Source organism: Nelumbo nucifera, chromosome 2, assembly GCF_055504915.1.
Source record: "Nelumbo nucifera cultivar China Antique chromosome 2, China Antique-T2T, whole genome shotgun sequence".
Classification (NCBI taxonomy): Eukaryota; Viridiplantae; Streptophyta; class Magnoliopsida; order Proteales; family Nelumbonaceae; genus Nelumbo; species Nelumbo nucifera.
This window is the reverse complement of record NC_142650.1, coordinates 56,676,569-56,703,471: the sequence shown is the minus strand read 5'-3', so window position 1 is coordinate 56,703,471 and position 26,903 is coordinate 56,676,569. Positions and strand designations below refer to the sequence as shown.

Below are 26,903 nucleotides of genomic sequence, written 5' to 3'. Positions count from 1 at the left end.
CAGTGGGTTATGTTGTTGACTCAAACAGTTGACCCTATGTGGGCCCCGATGGTTTGAGTTCAAGGATGTGCGTTTTTTAGGGTATCGATGGGTTTCCTCGCAGAACGGAGAAGAGATGCGGCAGCGGCACCCAGTGGTCCCCACTCCCAACTAGTGTCTGCATCAACTTACTCACCGGTGAACGAGACAGGCCGGCTACAGGCTACTTATGCCCATCATGGTCCATTATAAGAGCCTGGCCCATTCTCCGCATCGTGGGCTCCATACTTTGGTAGTTATCCGTTACATGCCACTGAAAAGGTTCCAAACTTGAAAGCCCAATCATGCAAATACATACGTGGGGAGGACGTAGGTTGAAAGGAATGTTGATAGGGATGGGATTCAGGATTCTGGCCGAGTCCACATGAACATTTTTCTATTTAAATTCAATTTGGTATTAAAATATGAGGTTTGAGTTCAGTCTCAAGCTCAATTACAATTAAAAACATGATTTCAAAATCAGCATAACGTAAAAGCTTATATATTGGATTAAATCGGACGGTCAGACCGGTTTACCTGGGAATCAGTCGGGAAATCGGTTCTGTTTAACCTTAAAATAATTCTTGAGTCAAAAGCCATTCATTTGATTAGCAACCCACAGACTTTGGCAGTCGAATTGGCGAATCGAACAACAATTTTTGGTCTTTTTATTTTTTAAATTAGAATGGGCCTTTCGTTCAAATTTGACTTGGGAACTGATGGTTAAAATGGTTCCGTGTTCAATCTGGTTTTTAAAACCTTGACTATACGTATAAAAATTAAAAAAATTATATATGGTATGCATTTGAAACCATGGACGTTTATTGACTAAACGTTTTGTAATTGATTTATTTGAAAAGCCGAAAAAATCAATAATGAACCTATTTATTAACACTTAGACGCCATTAGATAGAATAAACACTTATCCCCAATAGAAAAATGTTAAATAAAACTTACCCCAACGATAAATATATATATAAACCGATGCCTACCTTTACAAGTCCCTATGCGACTTGTTTACTATTACTAATACTAATAATCACGCTCTACTTAAATACTAACCCTGATCATAATAGACTCACTAATCCTTATTTATTATTACTAATAACATCAATTAACAAAAAAACCTTACCATCTTGGGCTTCAGCGCCATGGAGATGGAGATACGGTTAGGTTGGTTCACGCTTCACGCTTGGACTTCTTTTCATTAATTCCTTCATTTATTTCATACGCGTCCATTGAAACAACTCCGTCCCCTCGCTTGCCCTTCACGGGACTCCGGCAGATAACCAACCTCTCACTTTCCTCCTCAACAGTAAATAAACATCTCTTTCGTTTCACATGCTTAATCAACGTTTTAAAAAAAGACCCGGAAATGCAACCGTTCGAATGGATGGCTTACTTTGACAGTAAAAATAAAAATAATTAAAAATATATAAAAACAGTCAAAAACCGTTTGACGGTTCAACCGTCCAGATCAATGGTTTGTTGACTTTTTCAAATTTTTTACCAGATTTCGGGTTTGGGGTAAAACAGAACTGGTTGCCTCGACAGTTTCTAGGCCAAACGGTCCGACCATCTGAGTCAACGAGGGTTCGAAAACGTTGTGCCTAATACCTATAACCAGTCCTGTTCTGACCAAGTTTGTGAGCAATATCTTACTTAATCCAGCTTTTGGGTTCATACCCCACTATATATATTCAATCAATTATGTGGGCCTACTTTGTATTTGTCACACCGGGAAATTGTCTAAAACTCACCATGAGTTTTCAACATTTCCCTTAAACTCACCACAATTTTTCAAAATGTCTAAAACTCACCATGTTATGAAGTTTTTATTTACCAAAACTCACCTTCCCTTAGTGCACTGTTAATGTTTTTTAACAGAGGTGTCCATGTCAACATAAATAACATTTTTCATGACCAAATTAGCCTTGAATGGCGAGTTAAAGGAAAAATGATATTTCTTAGTTTTTCAATTTTGTTGTTCTTTTGTATTTTTAGTGTTGTTATAATTTCAAGTGTTTTTATAATTTCTGTTTTTTTTTCACTTGCCTCTCTTTGATGATGGGATATGTTAACTTCTTGAGGTGCAAAGTGTAGGCGAGGGCCGATACTGAATAGCTTGTAGGTTTTGATAGGGTATCAGCTCGAGCGTTCTCGGCCCGTGGGACTTGGTGCAAAGCGAAGCGCTAGAAGTGACTATTTAACTCTCAGACTTTGCCGAAGTATTTGGCAATATTTGGCTCCCTGGCCCCACATTCCCCATTCAACTGGTTCATAACTAATTGCGAGTCGCTAAAGACTTCAATGTGCTTGGTTCCGAGGTCTTTTGCCTAGAGGCCCGCAAGCGAGGCCTCGTACTCAGCTTCGTTGTTGGAGTCAGGGAAATCGAACCATAGTGCATACTCCAGTTCCTTATCATCTGGGATGAGAATTATGAGGCCAAATTTGCTTCATTTGGCGTTGGAGGATCCATTTACAAATAAGGTCCAGGTCGACCAAGGCTCCTCATTTTTGGGGCGTGCCTATGGCCGTGGATGATGGTGCATTCAGCCAAGAAGTCTGTCAATGCTTTGTGCCTTTATTGCAAGCCTCGATTGATAGTGTAAGTTGAACTCCGATAGTTTGATAGTCCACTTGGTTAGCCGACCTGAGGTCTCAAGCTTTGCGAGCACCGACTTAAGGGGCTGGTTGGTTAACACTGAGATGTTTTGGGCTTGAAAGTAAGGCATCAACTTCTTAGCTGAGACCACTAGTGCAAAGGCTATTTTCTCTACTTCAGGGAATCTAGTCTCAGTCTCATGGAGGACCTTGTTGACATAATAAATCAGCATCTGAATTCCCTTGTCTTCCCGAACCAGCACCAAGCTGACTGTCTCATCCCCAATTGAGAGGTATAAGAACAAGGTTTCTCCGAGGATGGGCCACGTAAGTAAAGGTGGTGATGTGAGGTAAGACTTTAACTCTTCGAAGACTTTCTAACAATCTTTTATCAATTGTAAATCCTTCAACTTCTTAATGGCCTAGAAAAAGGGTATGCACCAATTGACCGACTTCAACATGAATTGGTTAAGGGTTGCGACCTGGCTAATGAGCCTTTGGGTTTCTTTAATTGATCGAGGGGGCTCCATGTCCAGTATGGTTTGTATCTTCTTAGGGTTGGCCTCTATGCCTCGTTGGGTGACTACAAAACCCTAGAATTTTCCTAAGGTGACCCTGAAGGCACATTTGGTGGTGTTCAACTTCATGTTGTATTGTCTCAATAGCCCAAATGTCTCGCCAAGGTCTGAAGTGTGTTGGCTAGCCCTAAGACTCTTCATAACCATGTCGTTTATGTAGGCCTCAACGTTCCTCCCCGTTCACCTTTTAAAAATCTTGTTCACCAGTCTTTGGTAAGTGGCCCCGCTGTTCTTTAGTCCAAAAGGCATCATCATATAGCATTAGGTGTCGTGCTCTATAATGAATGAGGTCTGCTATCTTTGGGGCAGGCCTTGTTGAGATAAGTGAAGTCAATGCATATACACCATTTCCCATTAGTTTTCTTAACCACAAGCACATTAGATTGCCATTTAGGGTAGTGTACCTCTCTTATGAAGTAGTGCCGAGTAGATTGTCCACCTCCTCTTTGATGGCTTTCTAGCGCTTCGGTGCAAAGTTTATATTCTTTTGCCAAACTAGCCTACAGTTTGGGTCCATTCTTGAGGGGTCAATTCCTGGCATATCAACTGCGGACCAAGCAAACACGTCAGTATTAGTTTTGAGGAAACTTACCAATTCGGAAAGTGTGTCTTGAAGGAGGCGAGACCAGAGTCTTACCATTTTCTCGGGCTTGGCTTTGTCTAGGGGAGCTGAAATGAGGTCATCGACCGACTAGCCTTGGACTAATGGTTCATCCTTGAAGTCGAGCCCCTCTAGTGGTAGGGCTTCCTTGGTCTTGCCTTTTAGCGTCACAACATAGCACTGTCTGGCAGCATGCTAGTTTCCCCTAACTATCCCTACGCCATGCTCTATGGGGAACTTCATGGCTAGGTGGTAAGATTAGATGACCGCCTTGAGTGCATAAAGGGTCGACCTTCCTATGATAGCGTTATAAGGTGAGTATATATTCACGACCAATAACACAATCATCCGAGAGACTTGACAAGGTTTGGTCCTTATAGTGACCGATAGGGTTATCTTTCCTTTAGGTCTGATAGATACTTCAGAAAATCTAAGGGAGAAAAAGACTTACTTAAAGAGTGGTTTGATGCCAAAAATCACTGAGATAGATCCCCAACTTGATTCTCTAATGATGGTGTTAAGATAATATTAATTGTTTTCTGCATGTTTATGTTTCTAGTTGTAGTCTCAGTCAATGTGTCTTAGTCTTTAGGAGATTAGTTACAGTATTTGAATATGGGTTTGTTTAGAGTCCATAGTTAAAGTAATTGTGTAGAACGTGGGTTTGTTTGGAGTCCTATTTACATGAATTTTCTGTTATGAATTTGTCTATTTATTGGGTTCAAGACTTCTGATGGCTTCTGAGAATTTTGTTCAACCAACCATTCCACGTTTTGATGGTCATTATGATCACTGGAGCATGCTGATGGAGAATTTCTTGCAGTCTAAAGAGTACTGGCATGTTGTTGAAACTAGTGTAGCAACACCTGCGGCTGGAACGGAACTCACAGACGCTCAACAAAAGGAGTTGGAGGGACTGAAGTTGAAAGATTTGAATGTGAAAAATTACTTATTCCAGGCTATTGATCGATCTATCCTGGAAACTATTCTTTGCAAAGAAAGTTCCAAGGATATTTGGGATTCAATGAATAAGAAATATCAATTCTCTTCTAGAATGAAGCGTGCACAACTTCAGGCCTTGAGAAAGGAATTTGAGGTTCTACAGATGAAGAATGGTGAATCTGTAACCAGCTATTTTGCAAAAACCATGCGGTTCCATGGTGAAAAGATGGAAGATGTTGTCATTGTTGAGAAGATATTGCGGTCCATGGCACCCCAGTTCAATTATGTTGTCTGTTTAATTGAAGAATCCAAGGATGTTGACACACTCTCCCTTGATGAATTCCAAAGTTCTCTGCTGGTCTATGAACAGAACATGAATTGAGATTCAACTACAGAGGAACAAGCTTTAAAGACTTCTACCCCTGTTTCTTCTTCAAATTCTAGAGGTAGAGGTAGAGGCAGGGGTAGATGTTGAGGCAGAGGAAGGGGTGGCAGTGATGATCACTCTCAAGGTAGAGGCAGAGGACGAGATCAGCAATATGCCAAATCCAAAATAGAGTGTTTTCGATTTCATAAATTCGGTCATTATCATTCTGAATGTTACACTAAGCTGCTTAATGACAAAGAAAATGAAGAGACTTCAAATTTTATCGAGAAAAAGGAGGCAGAAACATTGCTGATGGTTGTTCAAGACGAAAAAGAACCCGAGTCAGAAATCTGGTATGTGGATACAGGATGCAATAGATTTTCATTCTACTGTGAGTTTTGGTGATAGTTCTACTGTGAAAGTGATGGGAAAAGGTGATATTAAGATAAGAACCAAGAATGGTCTTGTGGAAACAATCTCTAATGTATTGTATGTTCCTGACCTGAAAAGTAACTTATTGAGTGCTAGTCAGTTATAAGAAAAGGGTTATGTTATCACTATTAAAAAGGGTCTTTGTGAAATTTATGATCCTGTTAGAGGTGTTATTGCAATTGTTCAAATGAGTTCAAACAAATTGTTTCCATTAAAGATTGAAAGTATCCAATCTTGTTTGATGGGTGAAATAAAAGATCCTTCACGGTTGTGGCATTTTCGTTATGGTCACTTGAGTTTTGGTGGATTGAAGACCCTTCAACAGAAGAACATGGTCACAGGCCTTCCAGAAATTACTACCCCTTCCCAAGTCTGTGAAGAATGTGTTGTTAGCAAACAACATCGTTCTCAATTTCCCAAAGGAAAGTCATGGAGAGCAAAGGATATTTTGGAGCTGGTGCACTCGGACATTTGTGGACCAATAAACCCATCTTCTAGTGGAGGTAAAAGATATTTTGTTACCTTTATTGATGATTTTTCAAGAAAAACTTGGGTTTATTTTTTACAGGAAAAATCAGAACCTTTATCTACATTTAAAAACTTCAAAGCTCATGTGGAAACTGAAGTAGGAAAGTCCATTAAGAGCCTTTGTACAGATCGTGGTGGTGAATATTGCTCAAAAGAATTTGAAGTTTTTTGTTCAGAGCATGGCATTTGAAGAGAGCTTACAATTGCGCATACACCACAACAAAATGGTGTATCGAAGAGGAAAAACAGAACCATTCTCAACAGGGTGAGAAGTTTATTGGCAAGAGGAAGAGTTCTAAAGACTTTTTTGCCAGAAGCAGTAAACTAAAGCATTTATGTTTTGAACAGAAGTCCAACTTTTGCTGTTCAAAATATGACACTAGAAGAGGCTTGGAGTAGGAGAAAATCAGCTATGGATCACTTTAGAATCTTTGGATGCATCACTTATGCTCATGACCCGGATGAGAAAAGGAAGAAACTTGATGACAAGGCTGAAAAATGTGTCTTTCTTGGTGTAAGTGAAGCATCAAAGGCATATAAATTATTCAATCCACTACAAAGAAAATTGTGACCAGCCGGGATGTTGTTTTTGAAGAAGAGAACACTTGGGATTGGAATAGGCAGCAACCTACCCAAGTCCTTTATGACAACAATGATGAGCTGGAAGAAATTTCAGCACCTTGTATGCATTGAAATTCATCAAGTACAACCCCAACAGCCTGCTTGGATGGAAGATTATGAGGTAATTGGAATTCAAGAACCAATTACTCACTTTGCTTTATTTTCATATTGTGATCCTACAACTTTTGAGAGTGCTGTTAAAGAAGAAAAATGGCGAAAAGCGATGGATGATGAAATTGATGCCATTGAAAGAAATGATACATGGGAACTATCTGACCTTCCAAAAGGACACAAAACCATTGGTGTAAAGTGGGTCTACAAAACAAAGCTGAAAGAAAATGGTGAAGTTGACAAGTACAAGGCACGCTTGGTTGCCAAGGGATACAAGCAGCAATATGGGATTGACTATACAGAAGTGTTTTCTCCCGTTGCAAAACATGACACAATCAAATTGGTGGTTGCTTTGGCGACACAAAATTCTTGGTCTATTTTTCAGCTAGATGTCAAATCAGCATTCTTGCATGGGTACTTAAAGGAACAAGTATTTATCGAACAACCCCCTAGTTATGTCAAGATTGGAAATGAGCATAAAGTTTACAAATTAAAGAAAGCTCTTTATGGGCTAAAACAAGCCCCACGGGCTTGGTATAGTCGCATTGAATCTTATTTTCTTAAAGTTGGTTTTAGAAAATGTCCTTACGAGCATACACTTTTTGTGAAGATTGGAGATAAAGGGAAAATGCTCATTGTTTGTTTGTATGTTGATGACCTTATTTTTACTAAAAATTGTGATGACATGTTTGAAGAGTTTAAGAAATCTATGATGAACGAGTTTGAAATGTCTGATCTTGGTATGATGCATTACTTTCTTGGAATAGAAGTGGTGCAATCATGTGATGGGATATTTATTTCTCAGAAGAAATATGTGGGAGAAATTCTGGACAAGTTTGAAATGAAAGATTGTAATCCTGTAAAAACTCCATTTGAGGTTGGCTTGAAACTACACCAAGACCATGAAGGGAAGAAGGTTGACAACACACTTTACAAACAGATTGTGGGCAGTTTGATGTATCTAACTGCAACAAGACCAGACACAATGTATTCTGTAAGCATAATTAGTAGATATATGGAGAAACCTACAGAATTGCATTTGTTGGCAGCCAAAAGAATCCTTCGTTAGTTGCAAGGAACTAAGGACTTTGGGTTGTTTTACAAAAGGGGTGCAAAGTCTAATTTGCTGGGATTTACTGACAACGATTATGCAGGAGACCAAGATGATAGGAAGAGTACTTCGGGTTACGTTTTTATGTCTGGGATAGGTGCTATTTCATGGTCATCCAAGAAGCAATCGATTGTCACCTTGTCAAGCACAAAAGCTGAATTTGTTGCTGCAACATCTTGTGCTTGTCAAACGATTTGGCTTAGGAGAATTCTTGAAGAGTTGAAATTCAAGCAACTAGATGCTACTACAATTTTTTGTGACAACAATTCAACCATCAAGTTGTCCAAAAATCCTATGTTACATGGAAGAAGCAAGTATATAAATGTGAAATACTATTTTCTAAGAGACCTAAGCAGTGATGGCACCATTGATCTGAAGTATTGCAAAAGTGAGGAACAATTGGCTGATATATTTACTAAGCCTCTCAAAATTTCTCCCTTCCAAACTTTGAGAAGGTTGATGGGTGTTTGCACTTTGAAGAATGTTGATGTTGCTGTTGCACAAGTAAACTGAAGCACTGCAGTGTTCAGTTAAAGGGAGGGATTGTTAAGATAATATTAATTGTTTTCTGCACGTTTATGTTTCTAGTTGTAGTCTCAGTCAATGTGTCCTAGTCTTTAGGAGATTAATTATAGTATTTGAATATGGGTTTGTTTAGAGTCCATAGTTAAAGTAATTGTGCAGAACGTGGGTTTGTTTGGAGTCCTATTTACATGCATTTTCTATTATGAATTTGTCTATTTATTGGGTTCAAGACTTCTGAATAAAGATACAGAGAGAGAGAAACACATTTCTCTTATCTAAGTCCTGGGTTCTCTATCTTTTCAATTGCTTTTGTTAACGGTCTACTCCTTTAATTTCTTTTATTGACAGATGGATTGTTTTTACCTTCTCTTAGCTTGAAGAGAAAAAAAGGAGGAAATAATTCTTGCATTAGCTAAAGAAATTAGGTTTTCTTTTCTGAATACATTTTTCCCTTTTGCTAAGAAATCCTCCCTTAAAAAGAATTTCCAAATAGCCCCCTCCTACAACACCCACTCTCCCATTATTAACCTTAGTGGGTTCTTTTGGGTATTACAGTATTGGTCCCCAGGAATCCCGGCCATCTATGTTTGGTTTGAAGGGAAAGATAGGGAAAGGAAGAGAAAGACGGGAAACCAGTACAAAATTTGTAAAGGTTTTCTTACCTTTACCTACATTTTCATTCAAACCAAACATGCCTGGTTCGTTTTTCAGTATCCAGGTAACGTGATAAACAGGCAGGAATTGCTTAAGTGCCAATGTTTGATCGGGTTTTACATTTTTTAATAATAATAAAGGCAGAAAATGATTAACGTTTTTAGTGTATGATAAGCAATTTATTCAGCCTCCAAGAAAAGCACCAATTGCCTGAAAAACTGATAGTTTCTAAAATATTCATTTTCTGTAAACTCATTATAATGATGCACGAATGCAGAGAAATTATCAACTATCCAGATGACCAACTTATCCGACAAGATATCGACGAACAAACAGAACCTTAATATATCATCCTTCCCGCACCATACCACCTCCACCTCATGGTGGAATAGAGTCCGGTTCACCTTGACAATAAAACACGTTCCACCTCTCGACCAACATGTGGGGTTGGAACATGTTTTGTTGGCTGAATAGATCGGAGGGTCAGCCGGGTATTCCATCAGTTCTTGGGATTTGGGGAAACGTTCGATCAGCCCATTGGGCACATGTCTACCATGTGATTTGTGTTTCTTTATTAGCTCCATAATGACATAATGCCAATTAATGTATAATAATTCATTAATTAATTAGGTAATGTCAGATTTTATCTTGGAGTTCCCATACTTTGAACTTCGAAGGACACGAAAACATGACTCCGTTTATCCAAAACCGATACGTTTCGTTGCAAGTTGCATCCGGAGCCGATACGTTACACCGAGGTAAGAAGATCAGTAGAACACTCCAATTTGGTTGGATAATACCATAAAAAGGCTGTAGTACCGAAAACCTGGAATACTCCATTTTGAAAACATTGAGGATATTTTAGTCATTTCATCCTCTCATTCCTAAAGACAAAAGAAGCCGATAACGGAGACTCTCCTCACGGTCACATCTATGCTACTCCTCCATGTGACTTCCTGAAAACGCCCATCCCAATTCCCTCTCTCTCTCTCTCCCCTTCTTCCTCTGTTCTTCAAAGAAAGAATCACACTAATAGATGAAAAAGAAATTCAAGAAAGAAAGAGGACTGAACATCCAAATCCCAACCGAACCAACCAAGAAAATCGACTTCATTTCTTAAAGAAACGATGGAAAAACGAACTACCAACTACCCATCTCTTTAATCTTTGTGTCTTCGCCTTCACTTTTTCTCCAACCTAAAACGAAAGCCCCATCTCAACTACTGAACCTCTCTCCAAGCTCTCTTATTTGGTTATTCTTCAAATCCCCGGTGGCATGGTGGAACTGCAGAGAACCACCAAGAGCAGGGGGTTCTATGTCAGGATGAAGCTCTTGCACAACAGACATGGAAGACAAGAGAAGAGCTCCTGCTACAGATATTTCAGATGGGTTGTCTGGGTTTCTTTATCCCTCTATTTCTTCAGCTATTACCTCATTAGTAGCTCCAGCAAACCCACCTTGCTCCCTAAAACCACCGTCTCAGTTTCAAAGACCAGCTTTGTCTCTCGAGCCTTGTTCGAGTCCAATACAACTCTTTCACAACAACTCAGTAGAACCAAACAAATACACTTGTCTGAGTTGTCTCGAGGTTCGATAAATTTGATCTGTTTCGCTTCCTGCTTCATAACTCTGGTTACTCATCCATCTCATTCGATTTTCTTTCGTTTTCTTTAGGGTCGTTCGACAATTTGAAGGTTTATATCTACGATCTCCCTTTGAGGTACAACGCAGACTGGTTAGCAAACGAGCGATGCAGCAACCATCTCTTTGCAGCCGAAGTAGCCATACACAAGGCATTAATGGATAGTGACGTCCGGACGCTAAACCCATGGGAAGCCGATTTCTTCTTTGTTCCCGTTTACGTGTCCTGTAACTTCAGCACCGTTAATGGCTTCCCGTCGCTCGGTCACGCGCGGCCTCTTCTAGCGTCAGCTGTGCAGCTCATCTCTTTGGAAATGCCGTTCTGGAACCGAAGCGGCGGGTCCGATCACGTCTTTGTCGCTTCCCACGATTACGGAGCTTGTTTTCACGCTATGGTGAGTCAAAGATTCTTCATTTTCCTTTGTTGTCTTCTCCGGTGCAGGTTTTCCAGTTTACTCAAAATGGGCTGCTCGAAGAAACAAGGGTTTTACTTATTTTAATCTTTTGTCTTCTTTGTAATTTCGTGAAGGAGGAAGTAGCTATCGCAGACGGGATTCCTCCGTTCTTGAAGAAATCGATCATACTGCAAACATTTGGTGTCAGTTTCCGGCATCCCTGTCAAGACGTCGAAAATGTGTTGATACCGCCCTACGTTTCGCCGGAGAGTATACGGTCGACGCTGGAAACGGCGCCGGAGAACGGCAAAAGGGACATATGGGCATTTTTCAGAGGCAAGATGGAAGTTCATCCCAAGAACATCAGCGGACGGTTTTACAGCAAGTAATTACTTAGTTATCCCCTGTCAACCAAAATCCCAAAAAAATCTTAAATTACAGCAATACCCCTTACGAAGAGGGTCGTCTGCGGCGAAAATCAGTAGATGTATAGGACTCTTTGGTCAATCCGAAGAACTAACAATAAAGAGTCTTGTCTGACAAAGCGGGCGGGATTTTCTAGGGTATTTCTGTAAAAACGAACGACACGATGTCTAGAATTTAACTTTCTGAGATAATTCCCTTAATTTTTGTAGGCGAGTACGGACGGTGATTTGGGAGAAATACAACCGGCACCGGAAGTTTTACTTGAAGCGGCATAGGTTTGTCGGTTATCAGTCAGAGATTGTACGGTCGGTCTTCTGCCTCTGCCCACTTGGCTGGGCCCCGTGGAGCCCTCGACTTGTCGAATCGGTCGCCCTCGGCTGTGTTCCGATCATCATTGCGGACGGCATTCGGTTGCCATTCTCGGATGCCGTCCGGTGGCCGGAGATATCGCTCACCGTTGCGCAAAGGGACGTCGGGAGCCTCGACAAAATACTCGACCACGTTGCTTCAACTAACCTGTCGACCATCCAAAGGAACTTGTGGGACCCAGCCAATAGGCGGGCCCTACTGTTCAACGATCAAGTCCAAGAAGGAGATGCCACCTGGCAAGTGCTACAAGAACTGTCAAAGAAGCTTCAGAGGTCGTACCGGAGACGGGCCACTTCGTAGCGAGTGAAAGCGGGATACGTGGCGCTTTTCCCAACGTGGGTGCTGATGCAGGCAAAATAATGGAGGACAGCTGTGTTTCTGTTGGACTGCTTCGAATTCACGGGAGCCCTGGTGGGGACACGTGTATGTACATTGGAGATGGGGACATCTGGTTGGCTGGATGATCCGTAGTGCGGGAACTACGATGAGACCGGATCTACGATGGTCTCAGCGCTACAGGATAAAATAAAAAAAAAGGCTTTGACAAAGAGAAGAGGAATAAAATAATGGAATTGATCATGTATGTGGAGAAAGAGAGAGAGAGAGAGAGAGAGGAAATATTGTTTATTATTTATTATTTATTTTTGAAAAGAATAAAAAAACGGAAATGGATAAATTTACAGCTGGGCTAGGAGAGAATCTTTAATGGCAAAAGGGAAGTGGGCTGGTTGCCAGCTGAAGTGTCAGAAAGCTTTAAATACTTTTGCGTGTTTGCTTGTTTTTTAGGTGGTGGTCACGGAATCAATTTGTGGGCAGCAAACGTGGACTTTGTCTCTGTTGTGTAATGTGTTCTCCCCATTTTGTGTATTTGCCTGCTTGTCCTTGTACACCAGGGCGGTAAGTGTGGACACCAACTTGGGCGTTGGGCCCTGTGGCCGTGGCCGTGTAAAATGAAGTCTGACCTCTCCCATCAGGCCATCACACATTCACACGCTGAACCAAACATGGGGCTGTAATCGGGTTGGACTTCTGGTTTGTTGAAATTCGAAACACTGAAATCCTATCCGAAATATTGGATTCGGATCAGATTACTCCGACTCCGCTATATTATCGTTGAAGTAAATAAAAAAAGTTAATTATATTTAACGAATATATAATATTAAATATCTATATACGATATATGAGTATAATACTCTTATCGGATCGGACGGGTCAAATCCGCAAGGGATCCGGTCATTACGGATACAGGTCTTAACATTCAAATCCGAGTAATGGGATCTGATGTCAGATCGGACATTGAATTTTTGGAATCCATTGACAGTCTAAGTAGGGATATACTTTCACCAGAATGCTTCAACAATCCTACGGGGAGATGTTCCCAATCTATGGCTGCAATGGCTTATTTGGACGTGGTTGGGACAATGTATTAGTAGCTAATCTGAACTCAAATCCGACTAATGGGATCAGATGTCAGATCGGATACTGAATTTAGGCTCTATTCACAGTCCAGGTAGAGATATATTATCAAATATCAACAAAATGCTTGGGACATGGTTGGGACCGTGTGTTGGTAGCTGATGTGCAACTCTTGTCAGCGCTAACCAAGCCAACCCAACCCAACCCCTTTAGACGCGTGGGTGGGCTGTAGCAGCTTGCCACTTGTGAAACCTTGAACGGTTGCAGTAATCCAATTATTGACTTTTAAGGTGGGCCCATAGGTCTTTCATCTTCACGGAACGGATCCGCTCCTCACACAATGTTTCTTCAGTGTAAATTACAGACTACCACCTGTATTTAGGGGTAGTGATAGGGGTAGTGATATTTAACGCCTTGAAATTTTGGATTTTAGCACTTCTTCCCTACCCCCCAATGACAATGAGGCTGAGAGCAAAGGTAAAATTATTAAACTATCCATTGGAGGAAGATTCATAGAATGAGTTAGGGATTTAATTGTGTTGTGAAAACGGGTTATAGCTTGTAACTTTTGGGCCCTAATATCAATAAAAATAATTCTTTTAAAAATATATCAAATAAGGGCAAAAATGTTATTCATCTTCTTTCTCCTCCAAACCATCGAATAAATTCTCTCAAAATTAATAAATATTGATCATAAATCTCTAGTTTTTTGTTCAACCTTGTACTTATTGGCTTGCTACAAGTAAAAATGGCGAAGCCCATTCTTGCATTTTTTGTATTTTATTTTATGCACCTCGCTTCTCCACTTAATGGTGTTTAGAAATCAGAACTGTTTCAGATACCTCTAACATGCTTATTAGCTAGAACCAAACTATCGATTCTTGTACTTGGTATATTGTTTCATGTGTTCTTCTAACTATTTCAAAAAAACTCATAGCAGCTCTGCTCTAAATTCAGATGTGGAGAAGAAGAAGAAAGAATAAGAGGAGGAGGAGATGGAAAGAGAAAGATAGAAACCTGAGGCGGTGAGATTTGTTCGGTGGTCTGAAGGAGGAAAGAGATGAACATTGATTTTACCATTTTTTAATATTTTTAAAAAAATTATCCTATTCCAAAAATTATATTAAAAAGATTAATTTTATTGAAATTAAGACCCAAAAGTTGCCCTTGTGAAAAAAGTGAATGAAACTCGGGGTTTATTGCAAAACACAATTTGAGGGAGCCATGCATAACAATCAACAATCAACATACAGCGCGAGGCAATAATAGCACATCCCAGCCCCACGTACTGGTGACCGGTGAGGTCTTGATATTTGCATTCATATTATTTCATCACGTCTATAAGTAACTGTATCGCATTTTGGGACGCCATTATTTTAATTTGTACTAGCTCAAACAATCAACAAGGCACCATTCATGATTATAACAATTATGAACTCACGGATGCCGTTTTGCATATTATATTAAGGGTAAATGGCTTAAACCTCTAACTTTGTAAAAAATGTCTAAAATATCCATTTAGTTATTTTCAATAAAAATGTTTATATTTTAAAATTTCTCTTCATATGAATCACTATCTCAAATTTTTCTAATTTCTTTTCTGAAATTGATTTATTTTTTAAAATTTTTCTTCATATTAATCACTCAAAGATAAAGGTACAACTTTAAATTCTCTTTATTTTTGTTGTTCATAAATTTTGTATTGTTTTCTTCCGGTAGAAACCAGCTTCAATAATAACTATATGAGTATTTTAGACATTTTCATGGTTTTTTTTTGCAATGCGATTTTATTTGCTTTGATGCAAATGCCTGTAAGTCCGAATTCTGGTTTGTTGCTAGTGGGTTATAATTCTCCCTTAGTTTGAATATGAGTTTATTGCTACTTTTCATTGTTACTACTACTTTCAATTTTCAACCAGCCCACATTGAGGGTGTCCTCTTCCTATCAACCAGACCACTTGGTGCCAACTGCCAAGTTGGTCATAAGGCATCTCTTGTATTGATGAGTCGTGGGGTTATATCATGGAAGTCAATCTCTCCGGCTCCTCCCATTATGAACCAATGGGTCCTATGTACATTTTGTCATTAATCCTATTGACCTACTAATTAAATCGTGTATAAAAAGTATCGCCCATACGAAAGAATAAAAAGAAAATTAGGCAATTCATCATTATTAGAAAAAATGTAGCTTTCTATCCAAATATACATAATTAGAATCATTAGGGCGTGCTGAATTTTGGGTCTAAGAACTTATAAACCTCATAATAGTTTGGATTATATTGGTATTTTGATGAGGACGTCCTCATTATATTATGCTTCTACTTATTGTCATTCAAAAAAGGAAAACTGAAACAAGTAACTGGGCTTGCCATCTTATAGACTCTAGTAGTTTCAGTTGGGAATTATGATATTCCACCTTGAACGATAAAAACTTCTATTTTTAAAAATTTAAGCATCGATCACCTTTTTCTTTCTTTTACTGTTGATCAACAGAAAAGATATATATTTCAGTAGGGTATGTCTAGAATTGGTATAGCATCTCACTGTTGTCAACCACTTAAGCTGTTTATGAGAGCACCTCTGGTAGCGGTGGTCATATGGCTGAATTGAAAGACCACTTGTACTCTCGAATCTTGAATATAAGTTTGAAAATTTTGCTTTTTGACTGAATGGAGCTGAAGTTGGGTTGATTATTATACATACCCTCGATGATTTATTAATTAATTGTTTTATCTACTAAGAGACAATACGTCAGTCATTAAGTTTAACCACTTCAACCATATTCAAACGGCTAATGCTAACAGTTCTTGTTTGATCCAGCTCCAAGTCTCTCTGCATCTTTTTCTTGTTCCTTTTGTAGTTAATAAACCGTTCCGAGCTTTAATATCTCATGAAAGGTTTGGCTTATGAGACTTGCGAGCTTAGTATTAAATAAATAATTTTATTATATATATATATACATACATACATACATATATACATATATAATAAATATACATATATATAATAATTTTATTATATATAATAATATTTTATTTTTTATGTATAATAGTAATTAGTTTTTATAATTTTTAATTTTTTTGTCTAAAAAATAAAAAATAATTTTATACATATAATTTTTTATTTTTCAAAAAAAACTTAGCTTGTAGTCGAGCACAAACTTGCAAACTATGAATTGAGTTGAGCTCGAGCTCAAGTCTTAAGATCAAATCGAGTTTGAGCTCGAGCTTGAACTTGAGCTTGATATGAATAACCAAGTATTCAACTCGGCTTGGCTCAAATCCACCCCTAGTGAAATATTCTATATTGTCATGTTCAGAGATGCTTGATTTTTTAGACTTTTATTGCTACATGTATTTCATTCTGGATCTCTTATATACCTACCAACTGCTTCGTCTCCATACCCACCAGGCACTACTAGTGTGTGTTGGGAAAATTTCTTCATGAATGACAAAGAGGGATATTCCCAATATACCTATAGTGCCACCTGGGTATGAATGTTGGAACAGTTTGTGGGTAGGCTTCTTGAATTGTAACTGAGCATTACTGAATGAATTCCACCTTATCATGTTTAAAAAAAATCCATGGTTCTCCGTTTAAAACTAAAATGTATGGTGGGATAAGGCGCCCCTTACAAGAGGTGTATTTTACCATTTGATTAAAGCTACAATGACGTACTTCCTCTTTTAATCCTTGGATCAAAACAACAAAGTGTAAGTGTATAAATTATGGTTTTCAAAACCAGACTGGACCGGAAAAACCGTTAATCAGTCAGGCCCCCGGGTCCAGTTATACTAAAAACCGGAAATTTCTAAAAAACGTTGAAAAAGTCAAAAAACCATTGATCCAGGCAGTGGGACCGCTAAACCATTCGACCCAGGCAGCGGTTCGTGGGTTCTCTTTTTTATTGTCACTGTTTTAAATAAAAATAGAAAAAAAAATAAAATTACTTTAATATCCCCAACTCAAATCGATTAATCAAATGTAGGGTTAGAACCCCAATACCCCATTTTCATTCTAACCCTTCATTCTTCCCTCCTCTCAGCCCTCACACCCAATTGACCACTTGCAGCGGCCAGCACCTTCGGCATTCAACGGTGACACACACACACACACACACACCGATCGATGGCGATTAACGGCGATCGGCGACGACGAGTTTGTAGTGGCAGCCAGCGTTTTTTGAAATTTGCAGCACTTCTAGGCTTTGCGGCAGGCGAGTTTGCAGCAACGGCCATCCCTCACACCCAATCGACCACCTGCGGCGGCTAGCACCTCCAACGTTCGATGGTGACACATACCGACCGACGACAAGTTTGCAGTGGCGGCCAACATTTTTTGCAATTTGCAGCACTTCTAGGCTTTGCAGCAGGCGAATTTGCAGCGGTTGTCCGGTGAGTTTGCAGCTGCGGGTGGGGAGTTTGCAAACACCACCATTGGCGATTTTGCGAGTTGCAACAACACTTGTAGTGGCAACTTGCTTGCAACCAAGCCCAAGCCCACAGGCGGCAAGCCCACTATTACACCACCATTACCGACAATGAAACCGTGAATGACCTGAAGGTATAATTTTTTCTGAATTTAATTGATTCTCTGATTTTTTTGCTTAATTATTTGTTTAATTAATCTTACTTAATAATTTTTTTCTGAATCCTTTGCTTAATTAATTATAGAGATTCACATTATCAAATTGGCTTAATTAATTTTGTTTTATTATTTTTTTTTCAATTCGATGCTTATTTGCTATGTGAATGATGATGATGATGATGATCAAATGATGTCAAGGAATGATAAGATATTAAAATCTCTTTTTTTTGGATTTTTTTATTTTTTTGCAAAATATGGTTTTTGTATTTTCTACAAACTCAATAATACAGAAGCTATTATTTTACTTGTGCAGTTGTGCTGACAATTTGTTATCTGTTTGGTTCTCTATAATTGAAATCTTAATATGCAGCATGACGAGGATTAAAAACTTGTATGACCTTGAAATGAAGAACTTGCAATTTTCTGTTTTATTTTCTGTGTTTTTTCAGTATTTTTCTGTATTTATTTTGCAATTTTCTGTTTTATTTTTCTGTTTTCTGTTTTCTTTCCATATTTTCTGTACTTTTTTTATATTTTCTATTTGTTATATACTTTGTTATTTTTGTATTTAGATAGCTTTATTTTTCTGTATTTTTTAATTTTTTTGTGTTTTTTATGTATTTTTTAGAATTTTTCTGTATATTATTATTATATTTTCTATGTATTTTGTACTGTACTATTTTTTATTTAGATAGTTTTATTTTCTGTATTTTTCTGTTTTTTATTTAATTTATGCTATTTTTTATTATTTATCCATATTTTTTTATTTTTAATTTATTTATGATGTCATGGTTCAAACCGTTTGACCCGAACGGTTGAACCGCTTAACCGGAAACCAGTCCCCTGGCCGGTTCTGTTTCCAGTTCGTTTTTAAAAACCATGGTATAAATATTTCATGCTCTTATCATTTGTGCCCTTAAGGCTGCGTTTGGTTATTTGCATTGATGCAAAATTATTATAGTGCAAATGATTTGAGTGTAAATTCTGATTTATTATTGTTTTAAATTTTAACATATTTTGTTTGATTTTAGTACAAAAGAAATACATTAAAACCTGAAGAGAATAAAGTAAAATATAAAAAAAAATTAAACAAGAATTTGCATTCTTTTCATTTGCACTCCCATGCATTTCTACTAGTGCAAATACAATTGCACTGCAACCAAACACAGCCTAATCAGAACAAAATTTTACTTCATCTTTTGTATTATTTAGCACTAAACTAGTGACACTAATCAAAATATTTGATTTGATAAGGCACTCAACTTGGGCCTTTCATAGCTTGCCACGTGTCCCATTGACATATACACATCATGACCCACCGTCATATCTAGAATTTTATTTTTGACCATCTAATTGGAGCTCACTTTATGCTAGATATTTTGTACTTTGAAAGTAAACTTTTCTCAGCCATCCAATTTGACACAGTTAAAACTTAAAAGTGATCATCTGTGCAAGTTGATTCCTCTCTGGTCAATATCTCCTGATCCTTGATACTATGACATCTGGCTAGTTTTGGGGCGGATCCTGCATAAAAGATATTTTTCCTAAGTCATAAAGCCCAAAGACAAGACGAGTGTTGGAAAAACCAAAAGGATGAAAATTGGGAAATTTTTCATTTGGCCTTTCTATACTGAAAACAGCCCAATAGACCACGATGCTTATCAAACAGTCTTGGTCTTTAAAGATAAGATACCGAACGTTCAATGTATCTTTTCTTCTACTAGGCTGTTGAAAGATCTGCATAGAAAGACTTGTCAAATACAACCAAAGCAACCAGGATCATATAGAGTGGCGAAAAAGAGTTTGACTTCAGTCAGGATAAAGCCCGTTCAAGCAGCTTTTACTGCCTTGCATTGAGAATATCTCTGTACTTATATGCTTTATTTTATAGAGAGATATTCCCAATGCAAGGTTGCAAAAAGATGTTAGAACGGTATGGGCACAGGTTTTCCCTGATAGAAGCCGATCTCGGCAAAAAGCGTTAACACACCACTAAGCAGTATACCAAAAAAATGCCTACACAACACCCCCTTGAGCAGGAAACATCCAAAAGGTGTTCCCTCCAAAAGTGATTTTCAAATAACCCAAGATAGAATGCAGTACAGAAAAATTTGTACCTGATCAGCCCAACCAAACAGGATTAGGGTTTGGTAAAATCTAATCACCCATATGATGGAGAAACAGACACACAGCACAATGATACCAAACACACCCCCTACTAAGGTTACTGAGATACAATTTAAGCGGGTCAGGCAGTCGGGTTGGGCTCAACATGGGCCGAATATCCTACATAAATACAATTTAAATATACATGATAAAGTATAAGCGTTATATAATTAAAAAGCATATAGGCCTATATCAAGTACAATAATGTACAAATTTGTACTATACATTATGTAATGTTTTGTGGGCTCTGAATGGCCTTAGGCCAAATCCCAACTACCGACAATCAATTCCAAGCTGGAATGAGGCCCAATTTCTTCCCCAGGCCCATTTCGAAGTAAGGAAATTGAAGCCCAGTCTATGAGAAAGGGTTGGGTGCTCATCGCCTATTTCCATTTTCCAGTAAAAAATGAAGAGATTTCAAGGTATGAAGCTGATCTTTTTTCTCTCTGATGTGTGGTGTCGTGTCAACTCCCATTTCTTTTAAGACACTGGGTGAAAACTAGTATGGGACGATGTGGAATTGCTACTTGATAGCCTAGCAAAGCACCTTGCTTTCGGGGCTAATAAGCAATAAAATCTTAACCTTGTGGAATTGCTGGAAGGGTTATAGAAAACTTTTGATGCAACAGGTTATGAGTAATTCTAATTCCTACCGGTGAGCTTGGGCTATTCACTAACGACAGAAATCATAATCCTTTCGACTGATGATTATAGAGATATGGTTGTATCATTTCAACCTATCTTCCTTGGCTCTCTAAAACAGTTGCATCTTACTCTATTTATTAACAGTAAGTTGTTGAAAGTCAGGATGTTAGAAAAGACATCTACAACAGCACCAGTGAGAATATGTTCCAAGTTTGAAAGTCTGGGAAGAGTTGGGAGCAGGTCAGAAAAGACATGGGTTGGGGTAGTGAAATTATTTGAGAGCCCGTAAGTAATATAACAATGAATCTGATACTTAAACAGAGTGGAACAGCATAACAGGTAGAACAGGATTCATGCAGCCGACCCCATATACTTGGGGACGAGGCTCAGCTCAGATGAGCTAAGTTTCTCAAATTCTGATTATGTTTCAATGCTTTTCTATATTTTCTTGGGAGTTCTAACCATGGATTGTTCAGTGCCCACAAAATTAAAACCATGGACTGTTCAAAGTTGCTGCAAGAGCAATTCTAAACATACCCATTAGCCAAACCCATCTTTCAACTTGTCAACAAAATTATCTGCAAAAGATCCTTTCTTTTGAATGGTAGGAAGCTCCTATCTAGTGATTCTTTTAGTGGTGTGTCCCCCAGCTGCTGCCATTAGATGCACTGGTCTTTCCTCAAGGTGGTACAGTTATTGAAACTCAAACTTTACAACTAGGCAAATTCCTCTGTCTAACCCTTTGGCGCCATCACATATATAAAAATCAACTAAGCACATATATCTTTTTCCATGTCAGAGTACACCCACTTTCACCAAAATGTCTCTACCAGGGCTACTCGCATGTGGAGAACTTTGTTTCTGTGAAGGCAGAAGTTACTTGATCCTCTTGGAACGTCTACATGTTTCTGTGAAGGCAGAAGTTACTTGATTCTCTTGGAACGTCTACAGACAACAGTGAAATATATTATCAAGGTAACTCAGAGGGAGACCATTAGAATGGAAAAACGTGCATCAGCAGAAAGAAACATTTATGAACAGATTATCTCCCATTTGGTCACTAATATACAATGCCAGGGGAGTCATATGCTTCCTCTTCTTCGGACTTAACAGCATCATCATCATTTTCATCTGTACAATCAAGTTATGTGAAGACCTTAGGCTAGGGGTTCGCTCTCAAACTTTTTCACAACATATATCTCATAATTTTCACTTGATACCTGATACCTAACTACAGGTGGAGAAGTGAAGAGAGCAATTGAAGTATTCTGTACAATATGGCGAAGGAACTTCTAGTCATCTGATTCAAACTCATTCTCAGCCATAATCACTCCCAACCCATCAACATTTTCCTAACACAGTCCTTAATCACATTCCTTGGTACAGAAGAGCCATCCCCTTCATCAAGAAGGATTCTGTAAACTTCCCATTCCCGATCACCAATCACATGCCTACCAATTTCAGCCTAGGAAAGAAAAAAAATGTTCAGATTAATTTGTTTTGAGTTAACTAGGGATATACACATGCATAGAAAAAAAAAACTTGAATTTATACAATAGACAAGATAGAAATGTACCGAGAAGATGCACGTTTTGAGCATCCTGAGAGCAAGGGTGATGTCATAAAACACAAGAGGCCGCCCCTTTCCAGAAAATTCTACAGGGTTCACAACCAGCAGCTCTGTGTCAGGACCTCGGCTTACAACAGCTACTCGGAGAGGATGAAAGAGTTCCATCCGTAGGCGCGAGGATAATGCATTTTGCTTGTTTGGATCAACTATCTTCTTCCTATCTGATTGCATTACAAACAATTCCACCTCGCAGCTACCCCTTTGCTTTGCAGAAAACCTTCCATAAGAAATCTGACACAATAAAATTTATAAACAATGTTTAAAGAATACAACTTTACTGTTCTTCATTCTTGAAACAGTTAAATTGGAAAAAAACATATCAAATTATACATCAAAAGAGGTGATACTGTGATACTGAATGGCAACGCATAGCATGCAAAAATATTGATCATTGGTGGAAATATGGAATTGGTCAGTCAATAAAAATCCCAAACCAAACAATTTGGATCATATTTGTGCTGTGATACTGCTTTTTGTTGTCAATGCATGGGAACCTATTAAGTAATCTAGAAAGGGAATTTTTTTTTGAAGCCTGAAAAGGCGAAATTCAATTAACATGCACTCTCAATAGAGTCTTTGTTAATACAAGACAAAAGAAAATCAGGGCAAAGCGACCATGTCTGAGTATGCTCAATGGTAAGGCCATGTTTGGCTAAATGATGAGTAGCACTGTTGGCCAATCTAGGAGCAAACTGTACTGAGCACATTTGAAATCTTGAGAGGTAAACTCTGCAATCAGCTAGCAGCAAGTGCAGTCGCCAATGAGGAGATGAATTCGTCTCCAACAGAGCTTTAATGACATTTAGAGAATCACCTTCCACCACCATATTTGTAATACCAAGATCTAAACTGTATTTCAAGTAGTGTTAGAGTTCCAGTAATGTTCACCTGGATATTGTAATCCTTCAGAGTTCTCATAATGTCATAGAGGAGGCCTTTGTGATCTTGGCATGTGATTTGGATGACTGTGTGAGAAGGACTGAGTATGTTGTCCATTGTAACGGATACATTGCATTGTGCAGAAGACCCACTTTTGTGTTCAGGCATTTCTAGACTGAACATTTCTTCTGTGATTGCTGATAGGAGAAATGAGGAACCCTGTGGACATGATACCATCTCAGAACCGGCCAAATCAATATCACAACTTATCATAGCATCACCTAGAACTGCTCTCAAATATTCACATGTATCTTCTTGTCTCTTCTTTGTATGTAGGAGTTCCCTGTTCAATGTCCCATAAAATATTTGAACATAAGTTGAGAACAAGAATAATATAGCTACAATTACATTTAAAGTTGTTGCCAAAAGAGATATGCACATATGAATGAAAGAAAATTCCCCCATTTCTATGAACACAGTTCTGGGTCTTGTCACTGTCTGTTACATGTATACTACATGTCAGCAAGCAGTTACCAATCTGACTAAACTCTGGATGTTATGCAAATTTGATACACTGAAGCCTCTCTAATTTTTAGGAAATGAGCTTCTGCTCACTACATCATTTTCTTTATGGTACTGATTACTGATCATCCAGATCAAAGTTGCCACCATGATATTTGGCATAGTATATGTAAGGAGCACCTACATTTAAATGGACTAAATAGTCAAGGCTGGTGATCCAACAGAGCTATCCCTCCAGATCACATATAAAAGGATTCTTACAGAGTCTGGATTATACAAAATTCTGAGATGTTCCTGTTAACAGGATGCCTAGCCTTCATGAGTCCAATTAATGGCCACATGGCCATATCTTAATTTCAATGTAATAAACCAAGTCCAAAAACTGTTCTTACAAGAAAAACAATACAGCCACATGATGAGGCACCATACACAGAAAATACAATAGAAAATAAAAAAATCAATCTCACCTAAGAGTATTCTGAATGCAAGGCTTGTTCAATCAAATGAAAAGTAAACAGAAATAACAGTTCAAATGTTAAAAAAGGGGTAGATAGCCCCTATAATCAAGAAATAGTATGATTTCTATATGCTAATTGGAAACCACCTAGAAATAGTATTTTTCTTTTTTATTGTAGTGGACCTTTAGCTTTACCTAAGCATCATCAGAGGTACATACACACATTATATATTATATCTACCTAAAACCACATGAATGTTTGGGTGTACAAAACAAAGAACATGGCCTGCCACTTAATGGATCCTGCCACAGTGATTACCTATAACAAGATTCAGTTTGATCAAATGGTTATAACCGAAAAGTCTAGTGTGCTCATTTTAATAGTAGTAAGCTACTACGCTTTAGAAATACCATACAGATCTGTCAGATCAGATGGTAAAAGAAAATCAGATCACACTGATTTTGGTACAGACAACCTCTTGGCAGGCAGGGACCCATTGAATGGTCCTGATCTCTGCTATATATATTAATCAATCAATGGTTCAGAGCTGAAGCTGAAGTCCCTCCATAGATCATTTTTCTTGCAAGAAACTAAAAATGAGGTCATTTTAGCATTCAAATAAATACAATCGAGTTTTCTATTTTTTCCCTAACATTCCACTACCATTGAAAGGTATATCCTGTCATCTCCACAGACTTTTCTGTCTCCACTCATTTAATACCATTTGTAATTCACAATCAACAACCTTATACTTACCATGTAATTAGAAAATTTTCAGCAGAATCTTTCAACAATTTTGTAATATTTGATCAATTGAATTTATTGAACCATCAGACTTAATAACTAACACAATTACTGGTGAACAAGGATTTTATCTCTGGCCTGAGTACAGATGAATAAACACGTATAACTTGTTATTCCTATATGTGAACTGAAGATTCTCCCTTAACTATTATGACCATTATTGGGGATCAATTTGCCTCCTTAAATTATCCACCATCCCAAGTGATTAACTCAATACCATTTGGATTAGTTAAGACCATGAAAATGAACTAAACTAGAATAAAGTCAAGAAATTAAACAAACAGGGCAAAAAGAAAGAACATGAAATAGACCATGCAGATATGCAATATCATATGTTAAGGAAAGGAAAGGAAAAGAATGAAAGGTAGATATGGAACCTGGTATCTTTGATGACGAACAAGTCCATCACCTTCCCGTCTGGTGTGGTGGATACCTTCACTCTCCTTATTATAAGCTCGAGCTCGCCGAGTACCTTGGTGACATCTGCAAAATCCCCACAAAATTATTTATTGTTCAACCCCTAAAGCTGAATTCAAGCAATATCTTGAATTACAATTCTCACATCAGACTGAGAAACAAAACTTAGAGAATAAAGATCCCAAAGTCCCAAAAATAAATAAAATAACGAGCAAAGGTTCAACTGTAACCCTCAAAACCCACAAAGAACAAAAGGAAAGAAAAAAAAGGTTGTAAGAGAACTAAATAATAAGTAAAGATTTAACTGTAAACTCCGCTGTCTAATGATTTTCAAAAAAAAAAAAATGTTGAAGAAACTTGAGGGAAGAGAGAGAGTGAGAGAGAGACCGTGCAAAAGCCCTGTTCGATCATAACAACATAATTTCAACAGGAAAAGGTCTGGGGGCTTCGGCTGCTGCAACTCTGCCCTGTAATAGTATATCCCTGAAGCCGAAGGGCAAGCTTCTGCCAGTCTTATCTTCAACAAACTCCACCTTGTCGCCGGCCTTCCAACGACCCAGAACACTATGTAACACCATTTCCCATCCGTCGAAATATCTGGACCACGAAATCAAAGAGAAAACAAATTATCAAAAAATACCAACCAATAGTCCATAAGGAAGAAGGACCAGAACATCCATGTTTGGTTTTTTTCTTCATTCTACAAATCTTCCTCACCTCCTCTCACAATGCTCAACCCAAAGAAGAGTATTATGCGGCAAAGATCGCATCCTAAGCCTGTTTTGTCTGGGCAGTTGACAGTAATCACACTCGGGTCACCTGGTTTTTCTGGTTCCCTAATGAGAACCACGTCATCGGAAGGAATACCCATCTCTTCTTCCTCTTCGATCGTTCAGAAAAGTAAAGACTTTCTCTCTTCTCTTCTTCTTGCTCGATTGTTTTTGCTCTGTTCTTCTCTAACTGGCCAGAAAAGCTCCGAAAGAAGCGGAATCAGAGCATATTTAAGTACAAAAAGAAAAGAGTTTTCTTCTTTCTTCTCCAATCCACCAAGAGACTGGACAGAATATCAGGCAACAAACAGTAAAGCAGATATGGGTCTCTCTGCTTCTCCTTCACTTGTTCTTCTCTGGTTCTCGTTTTGCTTCCTGTGTCTTCCCCACTTTTTTTTCCCCTCTCTCACATCGGCCAATGGCGACTGGGAGACATGGATGATATTAATATAACTGTCAAAAAATCTTGCAACGAGATACCGGCAACAGTTATGGTATGAAAACTCAGCGGACGATTCAACAGCCTGAAGCAAGCGTGACTCGGGCGAGTAAACTCAGCAACAGTGTAAAGCCAAAATGGTAACAAAAGATTGATTAATATAGATGCAAATTTGAAAAGTTACTTTAAAGGGATCATTTGAAAACAGCTGAAAAACTTATTGTTTTATCTTAAGATTTTTAAGTGG

The 26,903-nt window shown here is 38.3% G+C and overlaps 3 protein-coding genes across 3 annotated transcripts; 2 read left to right on the top strand and 1 right to left on the bottom strand.

Moving 5' to 3' along the window:
* The first annotated feature begins 4,534 nt into the window (after positions 1-4,534).
* On the top strand, positions 4,535-6,260 carry LOC148802243 (uncharacterized). Its single transcript, XM_088897850.1, has 6 exons — positions 4,535-5,090; positions 5,188-5,255; positions 5,354-5,463; positions 5,519-5,599; positions 5,708-5,999; positions 6,111-6,260. Exons 1-6 carry the CDS (start codon positions 4,535-4,537, stop codon positions 6,258-6,260), a joined length of 1,257 nt encoding a protein of 418 aa, XP_088753976.1.
* A 3,753-nt stretch (positions 6,261-10,013) lies between these two features.
* LOC104587360 (putative glucuronoxylan glucuronosyltransferase IRX7) lies at positions 10,014-12,599 on the top strand. Its single transcript, XM_010244938.3, has 4 exons — positions 10,014-10,680; positions 10,767-11,128; positions 11,263-11,513; positions 11,764-12,599. The coding sequence occupies exons 1-4, from the start codon at positions 10,368-10,370 to the stop codon at positions 12,221-12,223; spliced, it is 1,386 nt and encodes a 461-aa protein (XP_010243240.1). The 5' UTR covers positions 10,014-10,367; the 3' UTR covers positions 12,224-12,599.
* An 8,863-nt stretch (positions 12,600-21,462) lies between these two features.
* Positions 21,463-26,637, bottom strand: LOC104587361 (ACT domain-containing protein ACR10-like). Its single transcript, XM_010244939.3, has 6 exons — positions 26,165-26,637; positions 25,835-26,044; positions 25,408-25,513; positions 23,256-23,589; positions 22,314-22,598; positions 21,463-22,202 (listed from the first exon to the last, which is right to left on the bottom strand). Exons 1-6 carry the CDS (start codon positions 26,316-26,318, stop codon positions 22,065-22,067), a joined length of 1,227 nt encoding a protein of 408 aa, XP_010243241.1. The 5' UTR covers positions 26,319-26,637; the 3' UTR covers positions 21,463-22,064.
* Positions 26,638-26,903: the final 266 nt, after the last annotated feature.